General features: G+C 42.3%; 1 protein-coding gene across 1 annotated transcript in view; it reads right to left on the reverse strand.

Moving 5' to 3' along the window:
- Positions 1 to 15,808, reverse strand: part of LOC123755726 (rRNA-processing protein UTP23 homolog) — a 77,978-nt gene that overhangs the window by 38,507 nt on the left and 23,663 nt on the right. The window contains exon 3 of the mRNA XM_045738467.2: positions 9,062 to 9,167. Coding sequence (XP_045594423.2) covers positions 9,062 to 9,167 — 106 coding nt within the window. The remainder of the gene's footprint in view (positions 1 to 9,061; positions 9,168 to 15,808) is intronic.

Genomic DNA, 15,808 nt, shown 5'->3' on the forward strand with positions numbered 1-15,808 from the left:
CTTTGAAGTCTGGCGGGCATTTTATTCATTTGCATCCGTCTCCTCATTTTCTGGCGAAGAATGAATCGGTGGGATTCTGGAGACATCATCGATACTTGGTTGGTTTGGCAGAGGGTTACATCATTTCTTGCATCTCACGATGGTTCTACCTGTGTGCCACCAGCTCTGTCTCGGTAGATGCCTTACTAGTTGATCCCATTTCATTGGTTCCCTGTTCCAAGGCTCACATTTGAGCCCAGGTTGTCAAAAGTGTCCTCAAATCTAGCCAGCCTGCAGTCTACCCTCGGGCCCATGATGTTCATAAATATGCGGCTTTAACTATCATCTTCTCTCATATGTCTTGGGCTGATATTTGGGCTCATGGGTTTTGGCTTACTAGCAGGGTGCTGGTAGTCCAGTATTTAGTGTTCCTGGGCCATGCTGTCCAGCCTGCCTTCTTCATCTTATGTACCTGGTGCCTCTCCTCCTCCCTAGTAATTCCCTTTCTTGTTCTCTGTGGTTAGATTAGCTCCAGGGAAGCACAAGGCACTCCATCCAGAAGCCCAACGTAATGAAATGTCAATTTCTGGAGGAGTCCCAGTGGCTTCTTGCCTCCCCTCATGCCCTCCAGGTTTATTGGTTTATCATCAGGTTCAGAACTGACTGGGGAGCTGGCTGGGAACCGAGGCTGGGCCACCTGGTGGTGGTATTCGGTACTAAGAAGTTTCGAGCTCGTTTCGGTGAAACCCTTGTTCCATGTGACTCGTTTCGGTGAAACCCTTGTTCCATGTGACTCGTTTGTGGTAGTTGTTTGCCGGTTATTGAGGCATCGTTTTCTGTGAACCCTGCAGTTTTTTTTTGTAAAACTGCTCTGACTTTCTGGGGGCTTTTTCTTGTGAGGTGGCAGATTGTCACCTGCTCTCTAAACCTCTCTAAAGAGTGCCAGGTTTTGGCTCTGGTCCTCAGTAGGCCAAACAAAACTACAGTATCTGCAACTGTTGTAACCTTTTAATATGAAGCCATTTCTGGAAGAGTGCTCAACTCTTAAAGGGTGCAAATTGTATATACTGTATATATTAATTTTGAGTAAATGTCACTGAACAGCGACAGATTTAAAAGTCCCGAGGCTACATGGGATACACATCAGCTTCCTCAGGGCTCTAGTAAACAGGTACCATTTAAAAAAAAATTGTGGGCAACATTCCCAGGTGTGAAAGCCTCAGTACTGAGTGACCCACCAAGCTCACTCAGCAACCTGAGTGTTATTATTTAGTGATGACAGTATTTCAGAAGACCCCGACTGTGATGAAAATGACCAGGATTCTGATAATAGCAGCATTGTGGTGATAATTAATGCTGTGCATAGAATGGTGGGAGCAGTAATCTTGGTGAAGGAGGGAGGTAGTGTCATCTGCTGACTCTGTGTGGCCAACTGTTATTGTCTTGACTCACCATACCAGATTAGTGGTTCACTATGGTGAACACTAATGTAGATACTTATATATAACATATGTATATGTGTAATAACAGCAAAAGAAGTATGATGGGAGGAGCCATTTTGGTGAGGGAGGTAGCATCGTCTGCTGGCTGGTGTGTGACTTGTCATGCAGTGTATGGTGGCCACTATGCTGTTTGGACATCATACCAGCTTAGTTGTATGGTGAATAAAACATATAGATACTTACATATAACGTGTGCATATAGTGTAATAACAGCAAAAGGAGTATGTTGGGAGGAAGAATGTTGATGATGGAGGGAGGTAGCGTCAGCTGATTGTGTGTAGCGACCTCTGTTATTGTCTGGACTCACCATACCAGCTTAGTGGTTCGGTATGGTGAACACAAATATAGATACTTGTATATACTGTGTGTATATAGTATAATAACAGTACGAACAGTGTATGTTGGGAGAAGCCATTTTGGTGAGGGTGGTGTTGGTTGAGGGAGGGAGTGAGGCTGTTATCTGCTGGCTACTGTGTCACTTGTCATGCAGCTTTTTCTGGTCACTATATAGTTTTGGACACCATACCAGCTGAGTTGTACAGTTATGGTGAACACAACATGTAGATACTTATATATAACATGTGTATATAGTGTATTAAGAGCAAAAACAGTATTGTGGGAGGAGGAATGTTGGGGAGTGATTGTTGAAGGAGGGAGGGAGGGAGGGAGGAAGTGTCTGCTGGCTGGTGTGTGACAGCTATTCTTGTTGTTTGGATTCACCATACCAAGTTAGTGGTTCGCTATGGTGAACAAAACGTGCAGATACTTATATATAACGTGTGTGTATGTGTATATAGTGTAATAACAGCAAAACTATTTGTTGGTTGTTTTATGAACATAATTGAATCACTAATATGCACACCATACTTTTGAGTATAGCAATGGTTCACACATTTTATTATATAAATATATCACACTACACACTATTGAATAATATTACTGCAAAAAAAAACAGCATTGAATGTATTAAAACGCCAGTTTCTGGGTGAAACCCGGAGGCTTTCCAGAGCTAACCGGACTGATATGAATGAATTAGACCCTGGCATCAGTCAATGCACATGAAGTTCTAGGCCTATTGGAGACCATGAGCCAGAACCTGACCCCCTCAGAGAGGCACGAGGAGCAATAGCCTATAGAAACCCCTGTGTGGTTGGAGGCATTCTATGTCTGCCATCGACTGGGTCTGGCACCCAGAAAGATAAGCGCCCCAAAACAAACCCCTATTCTGTTTAAAATATTGCTACTGAAAGCCGAACTAGTGAACAAAACTCCCCAAATGAAAACGAGCAAACGAGCATGACGTCACCATGTCATTGCGCCACTGTCTGCGCAATCCCCCACTTCCTGGGAGGGAAAATGGGGAGCCCCAGACCCCCAAGCCGGCTATGCACCCTGCAGTTCTGAGACTGGATGTCAAAAACCGGCAAAAAAAATAAAATAAACGCCGACCGGAAGGAGAGAGGGATGCCAAGGAGCCTCTGGGTCTCACCCAAAACTTGGCATTTCATTACATTCAATGTTGGTTTTTTGGAGGTGCCCTTTCGGCTCTCCAGGGCTACTTACCCAAAGACAAAACAAGAGGGACTTACCCGAGAGGCCCCTCACTCCTCAACATGAAGTCGAGACAACTAGCTGCAATCACCAACTCAATGCGACACAGGCCCGACTAGACCCAGGAACACTGACAAGGTAGCGAGCAGCCAGGACCCTGTTCGACCTCCTAAAACCCTGTGCCTGAATGTCAGCCTAAGACATGTTACTGAAGACGGCAGCCAGCGCAGCAAACTTATGAACATGGGGCACGAGGATAGACTGCAGACTGGCTGGACTGAATAACCCTGTGGATGACCTGGAAGACTTGAACCCTGGAACAGGGAAGAAGGGATACAGGGTAAACCCAGAGCGCATCCCCAGCCACCGAGGCCGTGGCACGCAGGTAACAGCAGAGAGCTGCAACCAGACACAACACATGATGCACCCCTTGCCTAACCAACAAAGCATCAACAATCCAAGGACCCCTCTGGAAAGCAGCCATCTCATTCATTACCAGAAAGGACGGAAATGGTGGCAAACGAACAAACCTACCACCAGGACCAAAAAAGTAGAAACCCCTGTGCGGGAGGAGAGCATGAAGCTTCCTGACCAGACCCCAGAGGCCAATGCCAACAGGAAAAGAGCTGTGGAAAATCCTGAACTGAGGGGGTCACCACTGTTACATACTCCTAGCTGGATACGTATATAAATTTAAATAAACTTATTTTGTTCCATTCCATCATTACCTGTATATGTATATATATTATATTTTTGTAATTTATCATGTGGTGTGGCAATCAATATCAGTGGGGATAGGAGCGGGGTTGCTCTTCACACGTCTAATACCTGTTAGATTCGGGAAATTAGATTTGCTGGACCTGTTCAGTTATGGGAGTTCCAGATGTCACTTTTTAATATTCATATACAGTGGAACCTCAATTAACAAGCGGTTCTATTAATGAGCATTTCCAGTAACAAGCGAGCCACTTGCAGCAAATTTGTCTCCATTGACGAGCTTCACCTCTATTAACCCTTCAATTGCGCATCGCATCATATGATGCTTTGACCGACTTGCAGTAAATTGCGCATCGCATCATGTGATGCTTTGGAGTACTACGCAAGATTTAAGGGGGCCTCAGATTCCAATTTGCCCTAAAAATGCAACAAATGAAAACTCGTTCGATTTCAATCAAACTTTTTTGACAAGTTCTATATGAAAAGTGTTTCATCTGGTCCAAGTTTCAGCATCATAGCATAAATAGGAAGGGAGAAAAAAAATATTGAAGTAGTTGTGAAAATTATGCCAAAATGGTCAAAATCGATTATCAATCAAAAGTGTCAACTGAAATCATAGCTATGACTCTTTGCTATCCCAATAGTATATATTAAACAAATATTATAATTAGTTTATTTGAAAAAAAATTTAAGAAAAAAAACATTTTTTTTTTTTTAATTATTCTTTTTTTTCATTTTTTTTCGGGCGATTTGCATCAAACTTACACCTGAATGTACGCAAGCCTACCTGTAAGGACGCCAATTTTGGATAAAATTGGTTGATGTCAACCTCAGCCACAGATTTTAGAACCTTAGACTTTATTAATTTCTGTTTTTTTTCAATTGACACAAACGTTTACAAAACTAATTCATTTTTTATTCAATTTACATGAAACTTACACAGTATATGTGGAGGGCATGTCTCTACATTGAAGAGTTTTCATTTTTCTCTAAGTTCATTTATTGATTTTATAATAGCAATAAACATGCCATATTTGCAAAAAAAAATTTGGGAGCTTTGAACATTTGTATTAGGAAAACTGAAGATGTTTTGGAAATTCTATATCTCAAGGTCCTTTATTATATGCTAATGTGTCAGAAAAGTGTCACAGAATAATTATATCTGAAACGTGTGTTCTGAAGTGTGGACTTGAAAATGTGTAAAAAACGTTGAAAAAAAAAAAATCTCCCTTTCTATTTACGCTGCAGTACTGAAATTTGGGACAATTTCAGCACTTTTCATATACAACTAGTAAAATAATATTGGTTGACATTGAACAACTTTGAAATGACCAAGGTGACGCCCCCTTAAACAGCCCGCGGATACACGGGGTTCACCACACCTTCATCAGGGCTCTTGTAAACAGACGCCATTTTTTAAAAAAATCGTGGACCAAACTCCCAGGTGTTAGGGGCCTCAGTATTGAGTGAGCAACCAAGCCTGACGCACGCAGCATGAACTCACAGCACTGCTGTTCAGCTTGTGACCACAGCATCGCCTAAAAATGCCATAATATTCTTGTTCATGCTATTATGTAGCGATGATATTATTACAGAAGACCCCTGACTGTGATAAAACTGACCAGGGTTCTGATAATTGCAGGATTGTGGTGATATTTAGCGCTGTGTGCCATGGAGGGAGGAGTAATGCTATGGGAGGGAGGGTGGTGGCGATGTCTTCTGACTGTGTGGCCACCTTTTATTGACTGCACTCACCATACCAGCTTAGTGGTTCGCTATGGTGAACACAAATGTGGATACTTATATATAACATGTGTATAGAGGGTATAAACAGCAAGAGAAGGTTGGGAGCCGCCATTTTGGTGAGGGAGGAGCGTCGTCTGCAGGACTTACCATGTTGTTTACTGATGACCACGATGGTCTTTGGGCACCATACCAGTTTACTTGTACAAGTATGGTGAATAAAACAGGTAGATATTTATATATAATGTGTGTATATAGCGTAATAGCACCACAAACAGTATTGTTGTAGGAGAAATATTAGTGCGTCTGGCCTTGAGGACGGCAGCCATCAGCTGACTGTGTGAGGTCCTACGTCTTTGTGCCTTTACTCACCATACAAGCTTAGATGTACAGTTATGGTGAACAAAATATGCAAATACTTATATATAACCTGTGTATATAGTGTAATAACCGACAAAGTATTTGTTCACTGTTTGATGAACATAATTGAATCAACAATATGCACACCATATTTTCAAGTACAGCGATGATTCACTCATTTTATTATATAAATATATCACACTACACACTATTGAATAATATTACAGCAAAAAAACTACGAAAAATCAATCAGAGACATTGAAATAATTAGGTAATTATCTCTTTGTGGCAACTCCGGCCTGAGAGCTGCCGATCAACAGACCGCCTGGGACGCATGCTGAGTCAGCGCCTATTTTTTGCCAGAATTCCCCGCCCTATAGTGGACAATATATGCTACTTACGATTTTTTTATTATTTTTCCCGTGATCAGTGAACACAAATTAACAGGTTAGGAAGATTTTTTTTTTTTTTTTTTTTTTTTTTTGGTATGCGCCTGTGGGTATCAAATGGTATATAGCTATGCGCCATTTAAGGGTTAACGAGCAAAACCATATGGTGCTTCCTAGCGTCTCGCGGGTTCTCGCAAATTCTCGGACGCCTCCGACGCCAGTGTTGTTGTTGTATCGCACACGACAAGCATCCCTCTGGATTTATTTGAGCTTTTCTTTGGGTTTTTAGTGGTTTTGTGACTACAATTTGTAACGCACGATGTCGCCAAAGAAGCTGCTTGCTAAAGATAGTGTTGTCAAGAGGAAGAAAGACACAATTACTGTAGATTTGAAGAAGGAAATAGCAAAGCATGAGTGTGGTGTCTGTATGACTGATCTCACAAGAGAGTATGGCAGGTCCTCATCAACAATCTACACCATTAGTAAGGGAATGAGGAGGTAAGGGAGGATGCTGCCTCTTCCACTGACATCAGGGAAGTGTTGGGAATGTTTGAAAAGGTGACCGCATTCTTGGAAAAGCTGCTCTGATAAAGCAGTGACAACCAGGTGTGTGAAAATGTTTAATTAATTTATCACTTTGTGATAACACTTTGTGAAAGTGTTATCACTTTCGCAGGTATATGTCGCTTGAACATGACACACGTTTTTCTCTTGAATGCACCCAAACACCGCACTCAAGCGTCATTTGAGCAAATATTTCTATAAAATCCAATTCTTATCCGATCGACTTGGGGATAGTATAAACATGTTTGCCATGAAATTTCCGTTTTCTTTAATAGCCACATAGCCTATTTGGGAGAACGGCATTGTATTGTATCTTCGTGGTAAGACCATTGTATTGTTGACACGACGAGTGTAATCGACGTAGTTTTTTATTTGGTGCTGGTCTAATGCATCCTTGTGTGACATTTGAAATTAAATTTGGGTGAAATTCCCAATAAGAGAGAGTCCGCCTGACTCAGAGGTGGATTCTCCTTCCACACCATAACCCCTCTCCTCCTTCCCACCTCCCCATCGTCTCCCTCAAGTCAGCAACTACTCTTCATAAGGTAAACATTAAAACACTACAACAAAACATTTATATTTACATGTGCAGTATTATATTTACATAAAAAAATGTCATACAAGTATTGATGTTTTTGGGAGTGGAACAGATTAAATTTATTTTCTTTATTTTAAATGGGGAAATTTGTTTCTTAAGACGAGTTTTCCAGGTAACGAGCTCGGTGCCAGAACAGATTAAATTCGTTAATAGAGGTTCCACTGTATTTGTTAATTTACTATAATTAGACATGTGGCATTGTAACTTATATATTTTATAACTATTATATTTTATTTGCATTCTTATGTGTTTTGAGAACAAGTGGTTGTTCAATTAGTTGTAAATATTAAAAAGTCCTTATTTGCCATCCCTCATCCTGGATGAGGCGGATGTGGGGGGGGGGGGTGTCCTGACGCCACGTAGCTCAGTAGCTGGAAGGCGGGCGTAGCGTCAACTGGTCTGATAAGTGTCTGTATTTGTGTAATTCTGTTTTTGCTTTAGTAACAATTATCTGGTGAGAAAATATATTTGATTATAGATAGTGGTAGACCATCTGTTTACTGATATAATGAAAGGAATAATTATCTGGATTATTATACATTTTTAGTTAATATAAACTTTTATATATATATATGTGTAAATTATTTTTCCCTGGTGATTTTAATTCTAATCCTTTTGTATCTACGTAACTAAGGGTTTACACTGGTTGCACGCAGTTAAATACAGTCTTATTCATGTCCCTAGACCGTTAATTTCTAGTCTCTTGTTAGTGCAACGAGCCGTAAAGTACAGTTACGTTACAACCACAAACCGAGGAGAAGAGAGAGAAAGGAACGCACCCTGTCCAACGACCAGGACGGCTCAGGTGCCGCATGAGCAGGCTAAAGGTGAAACAATGCACGAGACAGCTTGAGAAATGGTGCAGAAGTAACATCAAAGCCGAGTGCAAGCTGTAGCGGCTCTGCCAGTGCTGCACGATATAAGGCCACAGTATTCCGCGTAAGATGATGGTCCTGGAACAACCATGAAAGGAAGGACAAGACAACCCTATCAGAGACGGAAGTAAACCTACGAAGGGAAAAGAAATAACGGAAGGACCGCCAGGAAACTTCATGTTGCCGCTGAGACGAAGCACGCAGGTCGGACACCATCAACAAAGCCACTGCTCACCACAGAAGTGGTGATAAACTCAAGTCAGAAAGACCAGACACGAAGACTCAAAGTGAAGATCGAACTAGCCATGTAACAGACCTGACACCCTGCAAACAGCGCTTGAAACCAAGGCTGGGTCGGCCAGGAAGGGGCCAAAAGGGCCCTTCCAAGATGACGTCAGTTTACTATCAGCCGTAGCTGCACTATAGCTGCCAATATCCCTCATGGGGCATTTAAAATCGTGCACGAGACCCTCATATGTATATGTATGTATTGCGCCATTCCGTGACAGTTACTCCCAACATACATGTGTGTATGTATTGCGCCTTTTAAGGGTTAAAGGTTAAGGAAGTAACTGGGACTCCTCAAGAAATTGGCATTTCATTACATTCAGTATTGGGCTTAAGCACAAAATTTTGGTTCAGTGAATGTCAAGACCTGGTTCCACTGAAAATCTATTATTATTCTCCACTTCAATTATGTGCATTCCACTTAAGCAGGATAAACAAATAGATATTAGAAAAATTATCTCAAAATAATACTGTATATATAGGTACTGTACTTACTCATTTTGCTGAGCTTTTCCACCTCCAAAATGATACATTGTGTAGTGACCAATTTTGTTTGAGCACCTAAATATTTTGGAATCTGTTGTTTGATTTTTACTTTAACCTGTGAAAAAAAAAAAATACTGTATGCACAGACATGAATGCACATCATATTTACATCATATTTTCTCCATCATATTTACTACATATATTTTTCTCTCTTCCAAACTCAGTTTGGAGACGTGACAGGAAAACTAGGAAGGAGGAAGGAGTGGCTATGCTGATGAAAGAACACCTGCAAGAGCGTTAATACTTGAAAATCCTCGAAGTTGACATAATGGAATTGCAGGTCTAGAATCAGGATGATAAACTGATAATTGTAAATGGCTATAGCCCACCAGCAGCCAACACATGGAAAAAGCAAGAACTGAATGACAATCGAGAGGTCCTCATAATGGTCATGAGAGAGATTAGTGTAAATGCAGATAAAGATAAATCACAATCGTTGGTACTGGGGACTTTAACTTTAAAGCAATAGACTGGGAGGCCTATAAAACAAGAACGGAGGACATTTGGACAGGCAGATTTGTAAACCTCATTCTGGAGACATTCATATATCAACACATCAAGCAGGCCACAGGAATAAGGGAAGGGGATGTTCTGTCAGTACTGGATCTAATATTCACCATGAACGAAGAAAAGATATTTGACATCCAGTACCTCCCTCCCTTGGGAAAGAGTGATCATGTCCTGTTGGACATTACATATGCTTTGAGATATAATCTAGAAGAAAATGGGGACATTGAAACAGTTTATTAAACTCAATTTCAAGAGAGGACACTATGGGGACCTTAGAATTTCTTTTAATGAGTATAATTGGACAGACTTATTGCTAGGCAAGGAAGTAAGATGTATGCCAAATTTTGCAAAATATACAAAGGCACACAAACATATACAGTGGCACCTTGACTTACGATAATTTTGAGCTACAATGTAAATTTGATAAAAAAATGCGACTTGACTTACGAAAGTGTCGTCAACTAATGATATTTGTTGGTACACGTTTGGGTCGACCGAGCGTGTGGTTCCTGGTCATGCGGGACGACCTGCCTCAGTTTACTAGAGCTGCCCGCTTAACCCTTAACCCTTAACATGCTCGGGGTCTAATATCCTGCCATCCGCACAGGCGCATGTCATTTTGAAAAAAAAAAAATTTTTTTTTTTTTGCTAATCTGTTAAGTTCTGTTCACTGATCACGGGAAAAATAAAAAAAAAATTCTATTGTACTTACTTTTGTTGCAATAGAGCCGAAAAGCTCGGTGATGACGTCACAATCTGCATGTTCGCTCATGCAGTACACGCCCGGGAGGTGTTGCGCGCGGTCCTCAAACAGCCAGAGTTGCCACAAATATATTTTCGCGCTATTTATTTACAATGTCTAAGCGCATTTTATCTAATTTTTTTCAGTAATTGTGTTTCAAATACTGTTTGAACATATTTTGTATCAATAATTGTTGCATATTTGAGTATACACAGGCGCACACAAATGTTTTCAATTACGGCAATATAATATGTCATTACAGTCTATTATATTGTATGTTCTGCTTATATTTGTATATATTTACACACACGCACACGCTATCTGCTTATATGTTTACATATTTACACACTTGCACACGCTATACACACTTTGAAGCACACTTAGAAGATTTCTAGACTGTGGTAGTCATTGAAGCAGTCGACAGCACATAATGGGATACCACACGTTTCACACCATGTTTGCACAAGCTTCCGTTTCTTGTCTCTACGTGTCGTTGTTTTACACACCAAGCAATCACGTTGGGCTATTGCACGCTTCCCACCAGGTGGCAAATACTTAAGTTTGTGTGCTAGGAAGCCTTCAGTGTGAGCGAGGCGTGGAGTACCAGCATGCTGCAACAGTGGGTTTATGATGGGCCGCTGAATACCTGGGACATCTTTTGCAAACTTTCCTAATAACTGTATTGCAGCATCAAATACAAAGTCACGGAAAGTGGGCTTACGTCCAGTTCTCACAAGGTACATGTTGAAACAGTTCAGTATGCTCATGTCCACAAGATGGAAGAACACTTTTTTCGTCCACCTACATGTCTTCCGCACACACTCTGCAGTGCCAATCATCATGTCTGATTTATCAATCAACCGCATGTTGATATTATAGTCTAAAACACAGTCTGGCTTATATAGTGGTGCGTTTGTTTTATGGCTCACTTTCCCACTGTTCACCATTGTTCCATCATGAATTGTTGTCAACAAGTTCACCTCTCTTTTGTCTTTCCACCGAACTGACAGAATGTTATCACTTTTCCTTCTCTGACACTCACCAACTGCAATGTCGTTGTCAAACACAGGCATTTCCCTTCGTTGTGGCTTTACTGTACCAACCAATCCGGTTCTATTTTCTAGCAAGAACCGAGCTAGCAAGGGACTTGTATAGTAATTATCTGTGTATAAAATGTGTCCCTTGTTCATCCACGGAGCCATGCTGGTCTTCACTACACTCCCCGAGAATCCATGTTCGTCGTTACCGGGAATGTCTACATCACTAGCCGAGTACAGAATCATGTGTAACACGTATCCTGTCTCACAATCACAAAGAACAAAAAATTTCAGGCCAAATCGGTTTCGTTTTGAGGGAATGTACTGTTTGAATGGAACACGTCCCTTGAAAAGTACGAGAGATTCATCAACCACCAGCTTCTGTGCTGGTACGTAAAAATCTCTGAATTTTCCAATAACATCGTTCATGTAGTGCCTCACTCGCCACAGTCTATCATCAGGTGTTCGGTCCTGAACACTTCCAAAATGTAGACACCTGAGGAGTATCTGAAACCTGTCTCGTGACATATATTTCCCGAATAAAGGTGTTGGTATTGTCTTGTCCTTGCTCCAATAGTCACTTATTGCATGTTTGTGACAGTGCTTCATCAACAAACAGAGTGCCAGAAACACATACATTTCCGCCACTGTGGTATTTTTCCAACGCTGCAGTCGTGAAAATTCTGTGATTTCCCTCTCAATCAGGTAAGCAGCATGCAGGTTCGTTTGGTGTACAATGTATTCCATGAGTGGTTCATCATAGAATGCTGTAAAATATTCCATCTCAGCCATGTCCTCACCTTGATTAGGGAAAAGGTTTGTAATCCCTACATCTTTATCGTCAAAGTGAGGAATATTAGGAATAAAATCGTCACCATCACTCCACTCAAGTACACCAGGCGTCCTGCGAGATGCAGAGGAAAGACGGCGAGGAAGCGATGCATACCGGCGACCAGGAGCTGAATACCGTCTGCGAGAAGCACGGCGGCTACGTGCACGTGAGGTGGGTGCACGTGAGGTGGGTGCACGTGAGGTGGATGCACTTGAGGTGGATGCACTTGAGGTGGATGCACGTGAGGTGGATGCACGTGAGGTGGATGCACGTGAGGTGGATGCACGTGAACACGAGGGTCTTGGTCCCTCATGTGGTGCCATGCGGTGGCGCTTGGCTGGGCGAGATGCTGCTGACGCGACAATTTCTCGCCCAGTTACACCACTGGTACCAGCCACAGGCTCAATAAAACTTTGATCTGAGTCACTAAACCCAGAAAAGGAGTCACCTCCCTCTGACTCGTCACCCTCAAACAGAAAATATCCACAGGAACTGTGAGGTCGTGGTAGAATTGTGGTAGAAACTGGCCGAGGAGGCATGGGTGAGCGTAGAGGCCTCGCCATGGCATGGCGGTCATTCTCACTTTCACTGCTGCTGCTACTATCACCCGACAACTGTGTATAATCCTCATCGTTGTCTGAATCGTCAAACACACTTTCTTCACCTTCAGAGAATAATTCGTGGGCTATTTGCTCTGGGGTGAGGGACTGAGTGGTGCGTGCCCGTGAGGCGTTTGACCGTGCGCTCGCCATGGTGACTCTCGCTAAACTGAGGCCTCCCATGCCTTCGGTTCATGAGCGGGAATTTTTTTCAAAATGGCCGCTGTTTACTAGAGCCCCTGGGCAGCGTATGGGACCCCCAGCTACACCGCGGGCCATTCAAATCGTGCGCGGTACCCATAATCTTCATATGACGTGAAGCGCAGTTGACTGGTAAAACGATTTACACTTCATATGAAGTGATGCGCACTTTAAGGGTTAACCCTTAACATGCTCGGGGTCTAATATCCTGCTATCCACACAGGCGCATGTCATTTTGAAAAAAAAAAAAATTTTTTTTTTTGCTAATCTGTTAAGTTCTGTTCACTGATCACGGGAAAAATAAAAAAAAAATTCTATTGTACTTACTTTTGTTGCAATAGAGCCGAGAAGCTCTGCGATGACGTCACAATCTGCATGGTCGCTCATGCAGTACACGCCCGGGAGATGTTGCGCGCGGTCCTCAAACAGCCAGAGTTGCCACAAATATATTTTCGCGCTATTTATTTACAATGTCTAAGCGCATTTTATCTAATTTTTTTTCACTAATTGTGTTTCAAATACTGTTTGAACATATTTTGTATCAATAATTGTTGCATATTTGAGTATACACAGGCGCACACAAATGTTTTCAATTACGGCAATATGTCATTACAGTCTATTATATTATATGTTCTGCTTATATGTTTACATATTTACACACTCGCACACGCTATACACACTTTGAAGCACACTTAGAAGATTTCTAGACTGTGGTAGTCATTGAAGCAGTCGACAGCACATAATGGGATACCACACGTTTCACACCATGTTTGCACAAGCTTCCGTTTCTTGTCTCTACGTGTCGTTGTTTTACACACCAAGCAATCACGTTGGGCTATTGCACGCTTCCCACCAGGTGGCAAATACTTAAGTTTGTGTGCTAGGAAGCCTTCAGTGTGAGCGAGGCGTGGAGTACCAGCATGCTGCAACAGTGGGTTTATGATGGGCCGCTGAATACCTGGGACATCTTTTGCAAACTTTCCTAATAACTGTATTGCAGCATCAAATACAAAGTCACGGAAAGTGGGCTTACGTCCAGTTCTCACAAGGTACATGTTGAAACAGTTCAGTATGCTCATGTCCACAAGATGGAAGAACACTTTTTTCGTCCACCTACATGTCTTCCGCACACACTCTGCAGTGCCAATCATCATGTCTGATTTATCAATCAACCGCATGTTGATATTATAGTCTAAAACACAGTCTGGCTTATATAGTGGTGCGTTTGTTTTATGGCTCACTTTCCCACTGTTCACCATTGTTCCATCATGAATTGTTGTCAACAAGTTCACCTCTCTTTTGTCTTTCCACCGAACTGACAGAATGTTATCACTTTTCCTTCTCTGACACTCACCAACTGCAATGTCGTTGTCAAACACAGGCATTTCCCTTCGTTGTGGCTTTACTGTACCAACCAATCCGGTTCTATTTTCTAGCAAGAACCGAGCTAGCAAGCGACTTGTATAGTAATTATCTGTGTATAAAATGTGTCCCTTGTTCATCCACGGAGCCATGATGGTCTTCACTACACTCCCCGAGAATCCATGTTCGTCGTTACCGGGAATGTCTACATCACTAGCCGAGTACAGAATCATGTGTAACACGTATCCTGTCTCACAATCACAAAGAACAAAAAATTTCAGGCCAAATCGGTTTCGTTTTGAGGGAATGTACTGTTTGAATGGAACACGTCCCTTGAAAAGTATGAGAGATTCATCAACCACCAGCTTCTGTGCTGGTACGTAAAAATCTCTGAATTTTCCAATAACATCGTTCATGTAGTGCCTCACTCGCCACAGTCTATCATCAGGTGTTCGGTCCTGAACACTTCCAAAATGTAGACACCTGAGGAGTATCTGAAACCTGTCTCGTGACATATATTTCCCGAATAAAGGTGTTGGTATTGTCTTGTCCTTGCTCCAATAGTCATTTATTGCATGTTTGTGACAGTGCTTCATCAACAAACAGAGTGCCAAAAACACATACATTTCCGCCACTGTGGTATTTTTCCAACGCTGCAGTCGTGAAAATTCTGTGATTTCCCTCTCAATCAGGTAAGCAGCATGCAGGTTCGTTTGGTGTACAATGTATTCCATGAGTGGTTCATCATAGAATGCTGTAAAATATTCCATCTCAGCCATGTCCTCACCTTGATTAGGGAAAAGGTTTGTAATCCCTACATCTTTATCGTCAAAGTGAGGAATATTAGGAATAAAATCGTCACCATCACTCCACTCAAGTACACCAGGCGTCCTGCGAGATGCAGAGGAAAGACGGCGAGGAAGCGATGCATACCGGCGACCAGGAGCTGAATACCGTCTGCGAGAAGCACGGCGGCTACGTGCACGTGAGGTGGGTGCACGTGAACACGAGGGTCTTGGTGCCTCATGTGGTGCCATGCGGTGGCGCTTGGCTGGGCGAGATGCTGCTGACGCGACAATTTCTCGCCCAGTTACACCACTGGTACCAGCCACAGGCTCAATAAAACTTTGATCTGAGTCACTAAACCCAGAAAAGGAGTCACCTCCCTCTGACTCGTCACCCTCAAACAGAAAATATCCACAGGAACTGTGAGGTCGTGGTAGAATTGGGGTAGAAAATGGGCGAGGAGGCATGGGAGAGCGTATAGGCCTCGCCATGGCATGGCGGTCATTCTCACTTTCACTGCTGCTGCTACTATCTCCCGACAACTGTGTATAATCCTCATCGTTGTCTGAATCGTCAAACACACTTTCTTCACCTTCAGAGAATAATTCGTGGGCTATTTGCTCTGGG

This window comes from Procambarus clarkii, chromosome 43 (genome assembly GCF_040958095.1).
Source record: "Procambarus clarkii isolate CNS0578487 chromosome 43, FALCON_Pclarkii_2.0, whole genome shotgun sequence".
NCBI classification, from domain to species: Eukaryota; Metazoa; Arthropoda; class Malacostraca; order Decapoda; family Cambaridae; genus Procambarus; species Procambarus clarkii.